This window comes from Apteryx mantelli, chromosome 15, assembly GCF_036417845.1.
Source record: "Apteryx mantelli isolate bAptMan1 chromosome 15, bAptMan1.hap1, whole genome shotgun sequence".
NCBI lineage: Eukaryota > Metazoa > Chordata > Aves > Apterygiformes > Apterygidae > Apteryx > Apteryx mantelli.
The window spans coordinates 17,314,420-17,329,733 of NC_089992.1; the positions used below are offsets into that span (position 1 = coordinate 17,314,420).

Genomic DNA, 15,314 nt, shown 5'->3' on the forward strand with positions numbered 1-15,314 from the left:
TCTTACAAATGATGGACCTATAGTTGTGCATTTTCCAGAGCAGGAAGCCTGATCTAAGTGACTGAAGGAAACCTGTTTTGGGGGGTGGGGTGAGGGTTATTGTGTGACAGCACATGCTGTCGTTGATGTTTGTGAAGCTGTTTCTGCAAGGACAAGAGATGCATGTATCTGCAGGGAGTACTAATTGTCTTTTTTTGTAGAAGCAGGTTGAAGCTCCCCTTTTCTTTTCCAGAGCACTGAATTAAGGGGAGTTGCATATTTTAGACACACATGTTCTGAGGCTATAGGTAGTATGCCATTAGAAAATTTTAGGGTCCCTTTCTATATGCATGGTATTTTCAGAACTATTAGTTTCAATGCAAGACTGTATCACTTAATTTTAAAGCCTTTCTGGGCAGTGGGCTAAGGCAACTGAAAATATTTAAAGTTATTATTTAATTTTCCAGTCTGTAGTCTAATGCATAGAAACTGTATGGGTTTTGCTAGATAAAAACTGTTTGATCTGAAACTTTGTTTACCTCCTTTTTTTATTTTTTATTACAAAGGTGGCTCAGCTGTTCCTCATGTTGTGGTTGTGTGAGAAAGATCTTGTTTCCCACTCCTGAGAATGGGAGGAGAGACAGAGAGGAAGAAAAATAGGCAGAGGTAGGAAGAGAGATGGGGGGGAAGACCAGGAAACCAGAATAGAGGAGTACAGGAAATGGGTGGGAGTTGGGAAAACACTTTTTTTTCTAAATTGTGAAATTAATGTGAAATCTAGCAACAAAGCTCTGAAACCTATTGATAAAGTTTGTCCCTCAAAATTGTTATGAACAACAGCAGGTTTTGTTGCTGTTGCTTATGTTGTTTTCTTACTTCTGATGATTCATATGGAGAATGAGTATGGCTCTGTATGATTTTTTTTTTTCCCTTTTCCCTTAGGTTATAAGGGTGTTTTGTTTTATTAGTATGTTTCTTGTAGTGTAAGTACTCATAATGAGCACTCAGAAGTTAGGAAAGGTCATGTTGTCTATATATCCTTAAGTCAGTTCTGTTCAGAAGTACTTAGGTCTGTGATGGAACCCTGTTAACCCTCTTTAAAGATGGGATCAACGTTCCATGAAACATGCCAGCTCTGAGATTATGCAGTGGATAATTCACTGATTTTTTGTTTATCATTTAATTAAGGAGTTAATTTTGAAATATAGCTTGTTAAAACATCCAACTATAAGAGAGATTCTGCAGGTACCAACAAAATTCATTTGCTTTGGTTCTCCAGTGGAAAAAAAAAAATTGCTAAGCATAACAGTTGTGAGGAAAATTCAGATTCTTAGCCAGTGATACAAACAATATCTCCCTTAGTCCATAAATTCTGAAACATTAACATGTTTATGCTACAAGAGCGTAGTGCTAAAATATACGTAACCCATATAATTATGCGTTATGGCTGTCATTTGGAATGTACATATACGTGTAGATTCCCAAATGTGGTGCAGAGCAGAGATCCCTGAGTAATGCTGGCTGAACTGATATGTATGTTAAAAAACAACAACAACAACAAAACTGTACCTTCAGTCCTGAAAGAAGCATCACAGTAGTCCTGCTGAGAGTGAGGCAGCATGCTAATTTTCTTCCATGCTATGCCTAGGCATCTGTACTGTTTCTGGTCCCAGAACCACTTCAGGCATAAGTAATTTAAGTAGTTCTATTCTGTGCTGTTATATTGATGCGCCTTAGGAGCAGTACTGAACCAGACAGAAAGAACTCGGATGTGCACCGCTAATGGTTGCCCAGGCTGAAATGCTGCTAGTTCAGAAATGGAAGTCTCAGACTTAGCTTTCTAAACCTTAAGTCCTGTTATCTACATGACAATATTTTGTATTTGTGTGCATACTTGATATGAATATTATGAACAGTATCAAAGATTCTGAAAACTGTTAGTATATAGAGTGTTAGTGAAACTTAGAGAAGTTTCAGGAAGGGGTTAAGAAATTTTATAAGTAACAATCAGTTGTAGCTCATTTAAAATACTTTGAAAAATTCATATGCCAATGCATATGTTTGATTTTTTTTTCTTCTTGTTTAATTCGAACAATTTTAAGTTGTTTTGTAAGCAGTAGAATTAAATCTTCTTTCTTACGAATTTGTGTCCTGCTTCACTAACAATTTATATTCCCCCAACCTTCCACTCCTGCTACCCTTATACTATCATTCCCTTCCTTCCCCAGATCGCTGACGGTACCATCAGCTTCTTTGTATAGCCACCATCTAAAGATTGATCAATAGGCGATATATGCTGTGGGCTGTTTCTGACCTAGGTTTGAGCAGACCGTTTAGCCAGTGCATAAATAACTATTGAGATAACAGAGTAGCTTTTCCTCCCAAGGCAATATTAACTTGGGTCTCTTTCTTCTTCCAGATTTAATGAACCTTGTCAGAAACCCATATATTTAAGACATTTGCCTTTGTCAAATATGATTAAAATTGACCATGAGTTACATTATTAGCCCAATCACACCTCTCTCTTTTTTCAGGAAAGTGATTAAAATAACTTAGGTTTCAGGTTGGGAAGGAAACTTTCTCAAATGCAATGTGAACAGCGTAATCTGTAGGTATACTGTATTTTGAGTTTGGGATGCTGCATCAAAAACCTTCATATGTATTGTTCTTCAATCTCACCACTTTTTACTTCCTCTTTCCTCTCCACACCCAGCAAAGCAGTTGGATGCTATTAAAGCTTAAGCATGAATTAACAATTTTACATTGTGCCTTTCTGTGTGTGTGTCAAGGAGAACAGCATCAGTGTTGAGGAACTTGATAATTCCTCATACTCAAAATAAACACTGGACTTTCTGTTGTAAGATGTTGAAATAGATATAGGATGAGAAAGAAGATGAAAAACTGAAGAGAAAGACAAAGTTAATTTGTCTCAAGAAAAGTGAGATGTGTATTTATATAATGGAAAGTTAATCATTTTACAGTTAAAGACAGTGCTTTTATGTTATTCCTTCAGACTGCCAGAAGCATGGCTTTGTGTGTGTTTGGTGTTAAAAGGGCTTTGCACTTTGGCTGTTGCTAGAGCTGTTGCAGGGATATATTGGGAGCAACCAAAACATCTGCTCAAGGAGCTGGATGGAGGGGATAAATGTATGAATGTGTGTGGCCCTTGCTGCTGCTCAGGTGTTTGGTTTCACCAGGTGACGCTGATGGGAATAGGTTAGGGGAGAGGGGAGCGGAAGCTCCATCACTGAGGTCTGCGTCCCCAGCCTCTCTTGTATGGAGTTAAACCAAACCCTTGAAATGTGAGTGTGGGACACTTGGATGGGGAGACAGAGGGAGCTTCAGCCAGCCTCTCCAGGGGGAGGTCGCTTCCTCGTACCTGTGTGAGTCTTGGGTTCCCAGTCCCAGCAGTTATTGCTTCTCTTCTCTGTTCACAGCCTCAATGAACTCAAGGTGCCAAAAACTTGTATGAATAAGGTGAAGCTTTCTTAACTAAGTGTAGCTACAGTTCTCCGCCTCTTCATTCTGGGTGTTTGCAGCTGAGCTGATAAGGGGAGAAGTGTGAACTTCTGTGAGATCAAGGGAGATGCTGGTGATGTGTTTTGGTAGGAGATGGGAGCCCAGGCTGCATGTGAAAGGGGGAGGGAGAGAGAAAGCACTGGGTGCGTGTGGTTTCACTAAGAACCAAAATGCCTTCTTAAATTTCTTCTCTTAGCTCTCTAGAGGTCTCAGTAAGGTTCTCAGTCCCAGTAGGTAATGCTGTTATAAACTGGAGAGCCAGATGTGATTAGAAGACTTCAGTCCAGAAATACAGTGTAGGAAGTATTAATTAAGTATTGTTTTGAAATTTTAAAGAGAATGTATTTTTCCTTTCACAGATTAAGCTGCCACCAATGATGGAAATCATAACGGCTGAACAGCTGATGGAATATTTAGGTTTGTAATTATTGACAATAGATAGTTTCTCAAATTCAATTATATATTACACTTATTAGTGAATAGTATTATATGAGGACTGTATTATTTATTTGCTTTTTTTTTCTTATTCAGCTTTACTTGAATTCACACTTCAAGAAAACCACTGCATGGTGTACAGTAACTTAAGCTTTTCTTTAACAGTGTTTAAAACTTCACTATATTGCTTTCCTAAGTCATTAGCTTAGTGATGCAAGTGCTATGGCTTAGTACACCGACACATTGTTAGACACAGACTTATTCATGTCTCTTAGAATGCTGTTTTGTTTTATGCCACAGAATGCAGTAAGTCAGTAGTGCCTTTTAATTATCTGCAGTAACTCCACTCCTTGGTAATATGATCCAATTAAAATAACAGGAAAAATGAATGCAGCTGTCACAGTGAATGGGGGTGTCTCATTTGCAGGCCACTCCATTTTCAGATTGTCTTTGGCAAACCTGCAGCTGCTTCCAACTGACAAGTCTGTAACTTTGATAGCCCAGAATGATCCAGATGTTAGAAGTGCAGTTGCCATAGTTCTTAAGCTGTATGTACCACAGTTCTTTCCCTCTGTAGCCTAATAAATTTAAAATGTTTGAGCTTTATTTACTAATTTTGTCTGGCTTCTTAAGCAGGAGAGAAACTTGATATAGTTTCTTTCTTTCTGCTTGTGAAAAATATACATTGTTTTTAAAAGTATGTGACCAAATTTTTCAGTGTAAGAAAAAATAGTTAATTATATAACCTCGAATGTCTTAACTTCAATATGTCCTTTTAGAAATCTCGCTGCCTGTGTCTAAACATTTCTTCTGAACTGTATTGACAGTGTAATACTGTCTGAACTCACTTCATAATCACAGTTGTCTAAAAGTACATACTCTGTCTGTTTTGAAGGTGTGTGTTAGCTTCTGGAATTTTCATAGTAACTTTAATTTCAAAATTGTTTTCTCAAATTATTTAGGTTCCTATTAAATTAAAATGCTTAGTGGTTGCCAAGTATTTCTCTTACAGCTTAAGAAGAATAAAAAACAGATTTTATTCCTTAATAAGATCTTACTACTTTTTTTATATACTCATTATTTTATTCTATCCTGTGATTTTTAATTCAAGCTCTAAAACAATGGGATCTCATTAATTTAATAGAACACTTAAATGCTTGCATTTATGATCAGTCACCTTCAGTCAGAAGTGTTTGTAGAAATCTCAAAACTTTGAGCATAAAATAATTTTATTTTCACTTTTTTAGGAGACTATATTCTTGATGCAAAACCTAAAGAGATATCTGAAATTCAGCGTCTAAATTATGAGCAGGTAAGAAGCTACTCCTAAAATAGTTGCTTATGTCTGACAGAACTAAACATTTTTTTTATTTCTAATCTAACTAACTGTTTGCAGTTATTTTCCCTGTTTTTCATTTCTGGGCTTAATGTAGATTATGATTTATAAATATTTCCTGTTGATGAAGAAAATCTTAGTATCTACCAAGACAAGAAATTATTTTGGCCTGCAATGAGTGTAATGAAAGACTCTTATATTTACTTTGAAGTACTTCATCCTCTTAGTTAAAAATGTCCCTGGAATATTGATAATCAGTTCTCTGTTCTAAAATCTGAGTCGGCAAAACAGCATGTGCTTTTATTTATAGGTATGCAAAAAATTACTTTGTGCTGCTATGGGCAGATCACAGATGTAGTACAGAAAATCTTAAAATTTATGAAGAGTGATTTTAAGCATTTTCTTAAATATAAGTCAAATGAGGGAAACGGAGAGTAACTACATGGTAAATGCAGATTGATATTTTTTACTTCATACTGTGATGACACTTTGCTCTGAATTTACCAAAATCTGTAGTTTATTTAAAAAAAAAAAGGAGGGGAGGTGGTGAGAGAAAGAAAGAGAATAGGTTTACTGAAAGTTCTGCCAGGATTTTGAACCAGCATCTTGAGAAAGGGCCGCAGTAAAGTGAGGAAGGTTGAGGGCAAGTGAATGGCTTCCAGAAACATTTTTTCTTCCATCGAAGTCCTGTAGAACCCTAGCACAGTTGCAGTATTTCATTTAAAGCTTGCACCTACTAATCCGTAGATCTGTTTCTGTTGTTGCATCCTTACAATGAGGGACTTAACTAACGAGGGGTTTTACGATTCACCTAATGCTTTTTGGACCAAAAAGTACCTTCTCTGTAATGTTACATAGGATCATGGGATAGATGATTCAAGTGGAAAGAGACCTCAGGAGGTCCCTAGTTCAACTTCCAGCTCAGAGCAAGGTCAGCTGTGAGGTCCAAGTTACTCAGGACTTTATTCAGTCTGGTTTTGATGTATCACACTTCTTAAAGAATGTGTCCTAGCTGCTGTGTATCTTAATTCTGGGAGGGTCCTTAATGCCAGTGATAAATAGCAGGTTCTACCCAGTGTACTACAGACTTTGAGAATGGCTTGTTAAAAGGTCCTGGCTGTGCAATTGAAGATGTAAAAGAAGAAAATAATGTGAAAATTTTAATTACATCCTAGAACTCAAGAACTGGTAGCATACTGAGGGAAGTATAATGTGGAAGTATACATGGAAGTATACCAGGGCAATTGCTCTTAGAAATCTTCTGTTCTTCTGTGTTCTCTAGAATGATCCATTCTGTGATCCCTGCTAGACTTCCACTGAGGATATTAACTGAGCAAGAAAGACATCTCTGTGTTTTCAGGTGGTGACAAGGGAAAGAGGTTGATTCCGTATTATGAAAGGCAATACTATTTGAACCGACCACTACTTTTATTTTATGACAAAAGTCTTTCTATGTTTAAAGAAAAAAATTGCTATTAGTTTCCAAAAGTATTGATGTAGTATATAGAATCTTGGGGCAAATTTTTCAAGCTCTGTCTGTGGTCACGGCTGATTCAAAAGTGGTTTGAATTTATTACAAGTGTTTGGTTTGGAGCTAGTTCTTTTTTGATTATTTTTTATTTTGGTCCTCTTTTCTCATTCCCATTCAGTGTTGAAAACCAAATCAAATGTCTTGGAAGTAGTTGAAATTAAAATGGAGTTTGAATATGGATTCTTTAAGAATCATCCAAAATGTGATTTGTATCAAGTTATATGAATTTTTTGTGTAATAACTGAATTAGCTAGAATCTTCTACAGCATAGCAGTTTTTAATTTTCTTGGGAAAATATAGCTATAATCCACTTTCAGGAGGCTGAAGAAATTATACTCCTCATTAAAGTACAACCTCTGTGGCCTTCTTGTGCTCAAATAAATAGGCTCGCTACATAAATGTCATAGATCTTTTTCTGAAGTATTTAATCCTACAGTGTTAAAGAAACCTCCCATTCTAGGAATGTTCTAGATGCATGAGTGATAGTATCTGAGGGGGGGAAAGAAATTAATTAGACAACTGAGTCTTGTAAAATTATAGTATTTGAGAAGCATCGGAACTACACCTTGGTGTTCATCGTAATTTTCTGTTTGTCTTGTCACACAGTTAATATTCTTTCAGTGCCCAAACTATGCATTTTCTTATTAACATACAATAAACTCAAGTATATTTTTGAGATTTCTGGATTTGTAATGCTTGATTTTTAGGATAAAAACATCATGACATAGTACTCTTACTGATAATTGTTCTAACTGCGACTTTCTTTTCTACTGATAACGTACTCAAAGGATTTAATTAAGTATTTGAATGGAAGTTGGATAAAAAAAATCACAAGCTTTAGTACAGGAGCTTTGCATATTTATGTTCTCAGTTACTTGCTCTTTAAAAGAAATTTTTTTTAAAGAATCTTGTTGCTTTAAAAGGGGGAAGAACAGCCAAAATAGAAATGATACTGTTCAAATTGCAGTGAGAAACTTCTGCAGTTTTCTGGACCACTTGATGTATTCATGCTTTGTTTACAAAGTAAACTTCTTTGTGTAGCAATGCAACTACTTGCTGTATGAAGTATGGTCTGAAGCGTGTGGATGACTGGTGCTGATTTTCCACATACTTCTCGCTTCGTGTTCATTTAGCAGAGTGGGAATACAGCATTGCTTCTTCCAAAACACCTCTGACAGTGTATGTATTTGGCATCTGGTCTCTACTAATTAAATGCAGTTTAAAAATAAGGTAGTTTTGCTGTTATAATAAAAAAAAATCTGAGCCTGATCTGGAGACTTGCTTCCAAATCTTCCTAAATTTTAAATCTTGTGACACAGGAAAATTGTCAAAAGGATGAAGCAATACGTGGTTATGTAGTCTGAACCGTTGTTTTTCTGGTAATAGAAACTTTATGCAATAGTGCAGTACAGGGCTATAAATGATACCTTAATCCTAACTAACTCTCTCATGTGCAGATACTGGATAATAGTCATGACAATATTTTACAGCTGTGCCTTATGCTTTGTATGGTACTTTATAAACTCTTCTATATAAGCTTCAAATCTTCAGAGATTTCAAATCTTCTTTCAGGTTTAAATCTCCTAAGTCTATAAGCAGATATACTTCCTTGATACCTACTTCAGGAGTTTTCAGAAGTTTTTGTAGGTTGGATCACATTATAAAGATAATTGTTGAAACCCTTTATGTTAATGTTACCTAAGACTTGTCATTCACACAAAATTTTGCCTTCAACACTTACTGGGCTTACATGAAGCAGAAACAGTCAACTTTTCTGTAGAAAAAAACTATTAAATTCAAACACTCAAAAGGATTCTTTACCGAATCACTACTAATCAGAACTGGGTACTGACTGAGGCTTCTGGCCTCATATGATGCAGGAGTGGGGTTTATTCTAAATGAGGTAAAAGGTGGCAGTAAGAGTGAAAATCAGATAGCAGTAAAGACAGTCTGACACCATTCATGAGAAAATATGTTTATACTCGGTTCTGCTGCATACATGTTCCTGAGATTGAACAGTGTAATCTAGCTGATGTTACCGAGGATGTGGGTGTGGAGGCACAGCAGTCTGCTGAACTCAGCTACTTGATCTTCACAGCATGAAGATAAACGGCGCTGCCATGGCTGGACTTATAATGGTATCCAAGCTAGGTGTTTAAAGCAAACCAAATTACAGTTGCAGAATGACTGTCATTTGAAAATATGTTAAGTGTTCCATGAGAAACTCTTCAGAGTTGCTGTAAAATGGAAGCTGTGGCTTTTACTGCCTTTGTCAATAAGGCAGTGTAAAGCTTTTTTTTTTTTTTAAGTGAGTTATAAGTATGGGCATATCTGAGTTAGAAAAACAAGCAATATTACTGTTTGTGTATGTTGCGTATCACCAAGAGGAATTGCTTAATTACTTCGGTTAAAATGCTGCGGTTGATGAACATGAAACTTGCTGTATGTGTTAATGAATCCATGCTGTTGCATGTCTAAAGTATTGTGCAAAAATTTGTAGACTAGGCTGTTTTACACATGTATGCTTACACAATTTTTGCACACAGGTTTTGGAATACTATCACATGCTAAGAGATACCAAAAAAAATTCTTCCAAGATCTAGGTAATGCTCATCTTTCCAGTAGATGCAAAACTGTGCTTAAAAAATGGATCATGAAGTATTGAATGATGTAGCTCCTTTACTTAGTAGTCAGTGTCGTATGTTGTAATCTATACATTTCTTCAGAATACTGAGTTACAAGGAGCATAGACTGACTTCTTAAAAGTGGTAAGGTCTGCCTTGCATTCCAATATACAGGCTTGTGTTGGCATCCTACTTCCATCTACTCTCTCTGTTCATTCTCCCATTAATATGCTGCAGAAATAAATATTCAACTTAATGTATTGGTTATGCTGTTTAATTGATCAAGTTGTTTGGAATGTTGCTGCAATTCAGCAAGTTGCTTTTAATTTGATAAAGTAAGTCATCTCTGCATACCTAACTTCTGTGATGTTAGCCTACCTCCTTAATTTTTTTCTCAGTGCTCATCCTATAGTCATCTTCATTGTCACTGCTTTTTTCTCTTACCTGATTAATTCTGTTAATTGTGGTTCTTTCCATTTACTGCCTTATCATTAAAAGAATACAACATAGAGGCAACTTTGACATTCAGTGTTTCATAGTCTTTTTATCATTTGAATCTTTTCTGTCTCTGTGTCCTTTCCAATCTGTAGTTCTGTTTTTTTCTGCCTTTTTTTCCATAATTGTAATACTGAGTTCCTCTTAAGCAACATAATATTGCAAAACTAACTAAGCAAACAAACAAAAACCCTCAGAGCTTCCCTGGACCTTTTGCAAATACTGCAAATACTTTCTGATGATACTCTCTGTGGACTCTTCACACCTGGTGGAAAATACTTTCTTGCATTTCAAGACATTTATTTTATCACTCTGATTTTTTTTTTTTTTGTTCAAGAGAACTGTCTCGCAAAGCACTTTTTCTTAGGCTCATCTTCTCTTTGTTTAATTGGATCTTCATAACTTGATCAGTTCCCCTTACAATTATATTGGGAACGCCAATAAGTGTTACTTTCACGACATGTTTTCCTAGTGGAATCTACAGGCCATTTAAAGGTATGTCCAAAATAAGATAGCAAAACTTTATCTATGAAACAACAAAAAAATCAGATTCTTTAATATTCAGTCAGAACTATAAGAAAGTTAAGACACTTGTATGCTGTAATTATTCACTTCTCTTTTCTTAAACTAATAAACTCTTGAATTAGAATCAGCAAGTAGAATTGGGAGGTGCATCCTTAGGAGTGTAGGGTAAGAAACAGTCAGATACAGCTGATTTGAGGGAGTTGTAAGCATTAGAATTCTTATTTTGTAGATCTTTCCTGGCACAGTGATGAAAATTACCTTAATACTTACTACAGCGCTCAAGCTGCAGGCCTGACCTCCATCCTGTGAGAGCAAAGAAACTGCACTTTGAGATTGGGAAATAAGTAGGAATAGACTAAGGAAGGCTGATCTTTGATCCTATCAAAATAAGTATTAGAAAAATCAAGTAACTTTTATATTACAGAGGTCTTAGTTACATGAAGAGCTGAGGGGAGCAGTGTGAATGTACCAGCTTTTAATATCTTTTCATGGGCTTGTGAGAAGAAAAAGAATTCTGATATTCCTGATTCATATTGGCTTGTTTTGTCATCTTATTTTGCCCATCTAACTGCTTTATGTCTGGGGGGAAATGTGTTTCCTAAATAGTACCTTCAAATTGCTAGTCAGGATTGGAACCTTCTTTTATAGAATTTGCCTTATGTGTAAACTGGAAATTCACAGGCTACATATACGCTCAAAAGAGGATCTAGGCAGCAATATGTACGTATATGAAGATACTTCAGGAAAGAATATTATTTAGGTGCAAACTAAGTTACTGGAACACTTAATACTTTATGAATTTCAGGTTTCTCAGTAACGTATAGGTACTTGAAAATTAAGTCCCTCTGAGGATTGTATCCAAATCATTGTTTTGAAGATTTTTAAGCTGTGTCTTTTTTGTGTCCTTGTGTCAAATGTGGCTTGAGAGTTTTGTGCTTTCCTTCAATATAAATCAATAATAAATAATAAGTCTGAACTTCATCAGTTAGACACAAAATGTACAGTTTTTGGTTTGTGACTGGTGCCTTCATATACTGTGATGATGCAAACAGCAGCAATACTTCATTCCAGATAAGCATTTTATACAAAAATGTAATTGAATAGTGTTGTATTTAAACATGCACTTTGTAATACGCCATGAATAATGTGAATATGCATTGGAACAATTGTTTAATTTGCCCTTTTGTAAGTTTGGGGGGCTGTTTTATTGTGTGTGTTGGTTTTTTTTAAATGTTGAATTGATGAATGCTATATGATGAAAGGTTGTAAGAGTAACCACCAAATATTCGCAGCTGTATTTAGTCATCTGTATTTTTTGTTTGTTTGTTTCTGCTGTCAGAATATGAGTGATGCAATGGCGATTCTACATAAGTTACAGACAGGCCTGGATGTGAATGTGAAGTTCACAGGGGTGCGAGTATTTGAATACACACCTGAATGCATAGTGTTTGATCTTCTTGATATCCCTTTGTACCATGGATGGTTAGTGGACCCTCAGGTAACTTATTTTTTCAATAATAATTCAAACAGAAAATAAAATTATTCTGTTTGTTTGGTGTGGGGGTGGGTTTTTTTTTTTTTAAAGATGTTTCAGATTCCTGTTAATTTTATTTGGAGTTGGGTAGATCTGAGTCAGTGATGAATATGGTAATGGTTTTTCTTAATCTAGTCAGTAAAATTGGATTTTCATCAAGGGAGAAAAAGGAACCAGGACTGTCTGTGTCTTTTTTTTTTTTCAGTGCAGCAACTTTGCAGAGACTAGCTTTTTAGTCAAGCTTAGATTCAAAATATTGCTCTGAAATCATGATGGTACAAGTGAGGATTGTTGTTCTGAGGCATGTAGGAAGTTGCCGGAAATGCTATACCACTCATTGTTTTTGAAGGCTTATTGGAGAACGCTTACCATGTAGGAATTCAAGGCTACTTTCCTCCCTTCTTCAGTTACAGCTGACTTCTACCAGTTGTTGCTTTGAGAACTCAGAGCATCAGAAACAGTTTGAGAAAACTGAATTTATAACTTGAGCTCTAAACACCATGGAGGAAAGTAAAGGAGAAATAAGTGAAAGAGGATATTCTTTGTAGAAACTGAACCCCTTTCTCTCCTCTCTCCAGTTTAGTAATAACTTCTGCTGATAAGCTTTAGCTTAGGGATTCAAAATGGAATCTGGCACTGCAAAATGTGCAACAATCTGGGCTAAGGCTTTTTGACTATTTATTTTTAGGGGGATAACATGTTCTTCTTATGGAAACTTTTCTTATTTTCTTACGAATAATTCCAGTAGGCTTACAGCAGTTTTCTGTTCTCCATAAAGATATGTTCTCACTTGTGTGTCCTGTTTTCTCCTGCCTCAGGTTGCTGACATTGTAAAAGCAGTTGGTAACTGCAGTTACAATCAACTAGTGGAGAAGATAATTTCTTGTAAACAGTCAGACAACAGTGAACTGGTTAGTGAAGGTGGGTATCTTTTTTTCTATGCTTTATCCATGTATCCAACCTATCAAATCTTAATTATGTATTTTGTGTGTGGGTCTTGGTGTGCGTCGTCTGTCATGTAGTGATGGGATGAACTGGATTAATTGTGTCTACTAAACTTCTTTCCCTGGGAAGGCAGACAGCGCTGTGCTTGTCTTCTAAACTTCTGTGGTGCAATTTTCAAAACAAGGATCAGCCTCATTCTCTTGAGTTCTATTATATTTACTTTTTTTTAAAAGCTGGAGAGAACTTCCTTTTATAAATGGTATGATGGACAGCGTTTAGATTTCAACTTGACTACGTCTTGATCTCTTACAATTGAAACATGAATTATATACTACATGTAAAGGAAAAAAACAGGAATAATCGGATTGGAAGTGGATATAGCATGTCTAAACATGAGAGAAGTTGTCTACAGTGCTAAGGTTTTGGAACTTTCAGCTCATTTTCACCTCTCTGAATGTGTTCCTTTATGTTTGTGGTAATAAGGGGGCATTCCTCTAGTAGGGAGGGAATAGAACAAATTGTATCACTATTATTTTGCCCAAATTTATATGTAAGGAAGGTGAATGTAGATATTTACAAGCCAAAGAAAAAGAAAACCACTTCTGTTTGGTTACTCTAGAGGATTTAGGACTGAGTTTTTGGAGGAGTTCTTAGGATTTTGTTTGCTTGGCATGTGATCCAAATAATAGCTCTTGGGTTGTTTTAATTTTGGCCCACCTTTATAGGGGGTGGTTGTTGAGCGGTGAATGCACCTTCATTGGTGGCATTCAGATGCCACCTTCTTACCCACTGCAGGGAGTTAGCAGTCTGTTGACAGTGTACGGCTGCTGCTGGGGGCAAAAGGCAGCCCTTTTCCCAACAGCTGCTATGTTAACCTCCTTTTCCTGTGTTTCTTGGCAGCAAACCAACTGTATGTATTGAACAGCATCCATATTCCACCAGCAGCAATGCAACTGTGGCTCTCCAGGTTGAGCTGCAACTCAAGCCAAAGGCTAGCGCATGGCCTTCTTGGGGCACACTGAGCAATGTGTTCAATAGCTACTGTTCTCCACAGAAGGAAAGTGAGACAAAGCAGTAGGGACTCCAGCTTGTGAAGGGTTTTCAGTTTGCTGTGGTGTGTTTAAAAAGTGTGTTGTGATATGATACTCCGTTCAATAAATACTTTGTTGCTGTTTCCTGAACTAGAAATTTATCTTATAAATGAGCCAAGAGACCTCTTCTGTCTCATTGTTTTACAGTTATGGAGGTATTTTGGCTATGCAGATGTTAACAAAATTGACGAGCCTTAAATACTATGATTGAAATCAGAAGTGATGCCTCTGCATGAGGTTCTCATAGATCTAAAAATAGCTCAGAAGAGGACAAGTGTTGTGTAGCTCTATTTACAGCAAAGGAAACTTCAGTAGTAAGTATAGATGAGTTTGAGAAGAGGTTGAATATTATGGCATTCCTTTATCTGGTCTTTCCCAAGAACAAGAATTTTGTTACAGTTTAGCATGCTTTCTCTTGCCACTGTGTAGGGATGTATACTAAATGGCAAGAGTTTCCTTCCATACTCCATTCCTGAAGTGTTTCTGTGACTTAAGCTTTTCTTGCATTTTTTTCTTTTGCAATGTAATTACCCACCAGTTCTCCAGAAGAAGTAAGAGGAATGTAGATTGCTGAAATTTGTGAGAGTAGACAGACAGACACATGGTATTTTTGCTTTGCTTTGAAATCATCCTTTTCAGTCAGCCTGTTATATCAACCCCTTCCCCCCATTTTCTTTTCCTCTTTTCTCACCACATTCAACAATTACTTGTAAGGATTAAATCAGAAGATGTGTTTTGCTACCAATGAATTGCATGCTAACAGCATGGCATTGTGACAAACAGCTCCTAAGAAATCCTGCTTTACTTAAAAGCATTAAGTAAAATATTTTAGCAAGCAAGCTGTAAAAATAGAATTCACTTTTAACCCCAGCTTAATAAAGCAAAAAAGTGTTAATTGGTGAGGTTTTTCCTTTCTTTGTTCTAATGAAATCAAGGCAATAACAGAAAATATTTTTTCTTTAATTTTCATGAAACTTGGCGGGGGGGGAGTGGGGAGGAAAGTGGCTCGTTGGTTAACCAAGCGTATGATAGACACATGCATAACAGTATCTATTGCTTTTGTAGGATTTGTAGCCGAACAATTTCTAAATAACACAGCCACCCAGTTGACATACCATGGTCTGTGTGAGTTGACTTCAGCTGTCCAGGAGGGAGAGCTTTGTGTTTTCTTCAGGAACAACCATTTTAGCACCATGACCAAATATAAGGTATATTCAACTTTTTTTGTTTTTTGTTGTTGTGGTTTTCTTTTCCATTTCAAAGCGAATCTTGTTTTTTCCCTGTCTTTAAATATACATAA

The 15,314-nt window shown here is 36.3% G+C and overlaps 1 protein-coding gene across 2 annotated transcripts in view; it reads left to right on the forward strand.

Moving 5' to 3' along the window:
• The window catches only part of MINDY2 (MINDY lysine 48 deubiquitinase 2), a 44,078-nt gene that overhangs the window by 5,633 nt on the left and 23,131 nt on the right, over positions 1-15,314 (forward strand). For both annotated transcript variants that reach the window (XR_010885755.1, XM_067305822.1), the window contains exons 2-6: positions 3,858-3,915; positions 5,181-5,245; positions 11,784-11,942; positions 12,797-12,899; positions 15,080-15,222. Coding sequence is in view for 1 of the 2 variants with exons in the window: in XM_067305822.1 (XP_067161923.1) it covers positions 3,858-3,915; positions 5,181-5,245; positions 11,784-11,942; positions 12,797-12,899; positions 15,080-15,222 (528 nt within the window). In the remaining variant the exon portion in view is untranslated. The remainder of the gene's footprint in view (positions 1-3,857; positions 3,916-5,180; positions 5,246-11,783; positions 11,943-12,796; positions 12,900-15,079; positions 15,223-15,314) is intronic.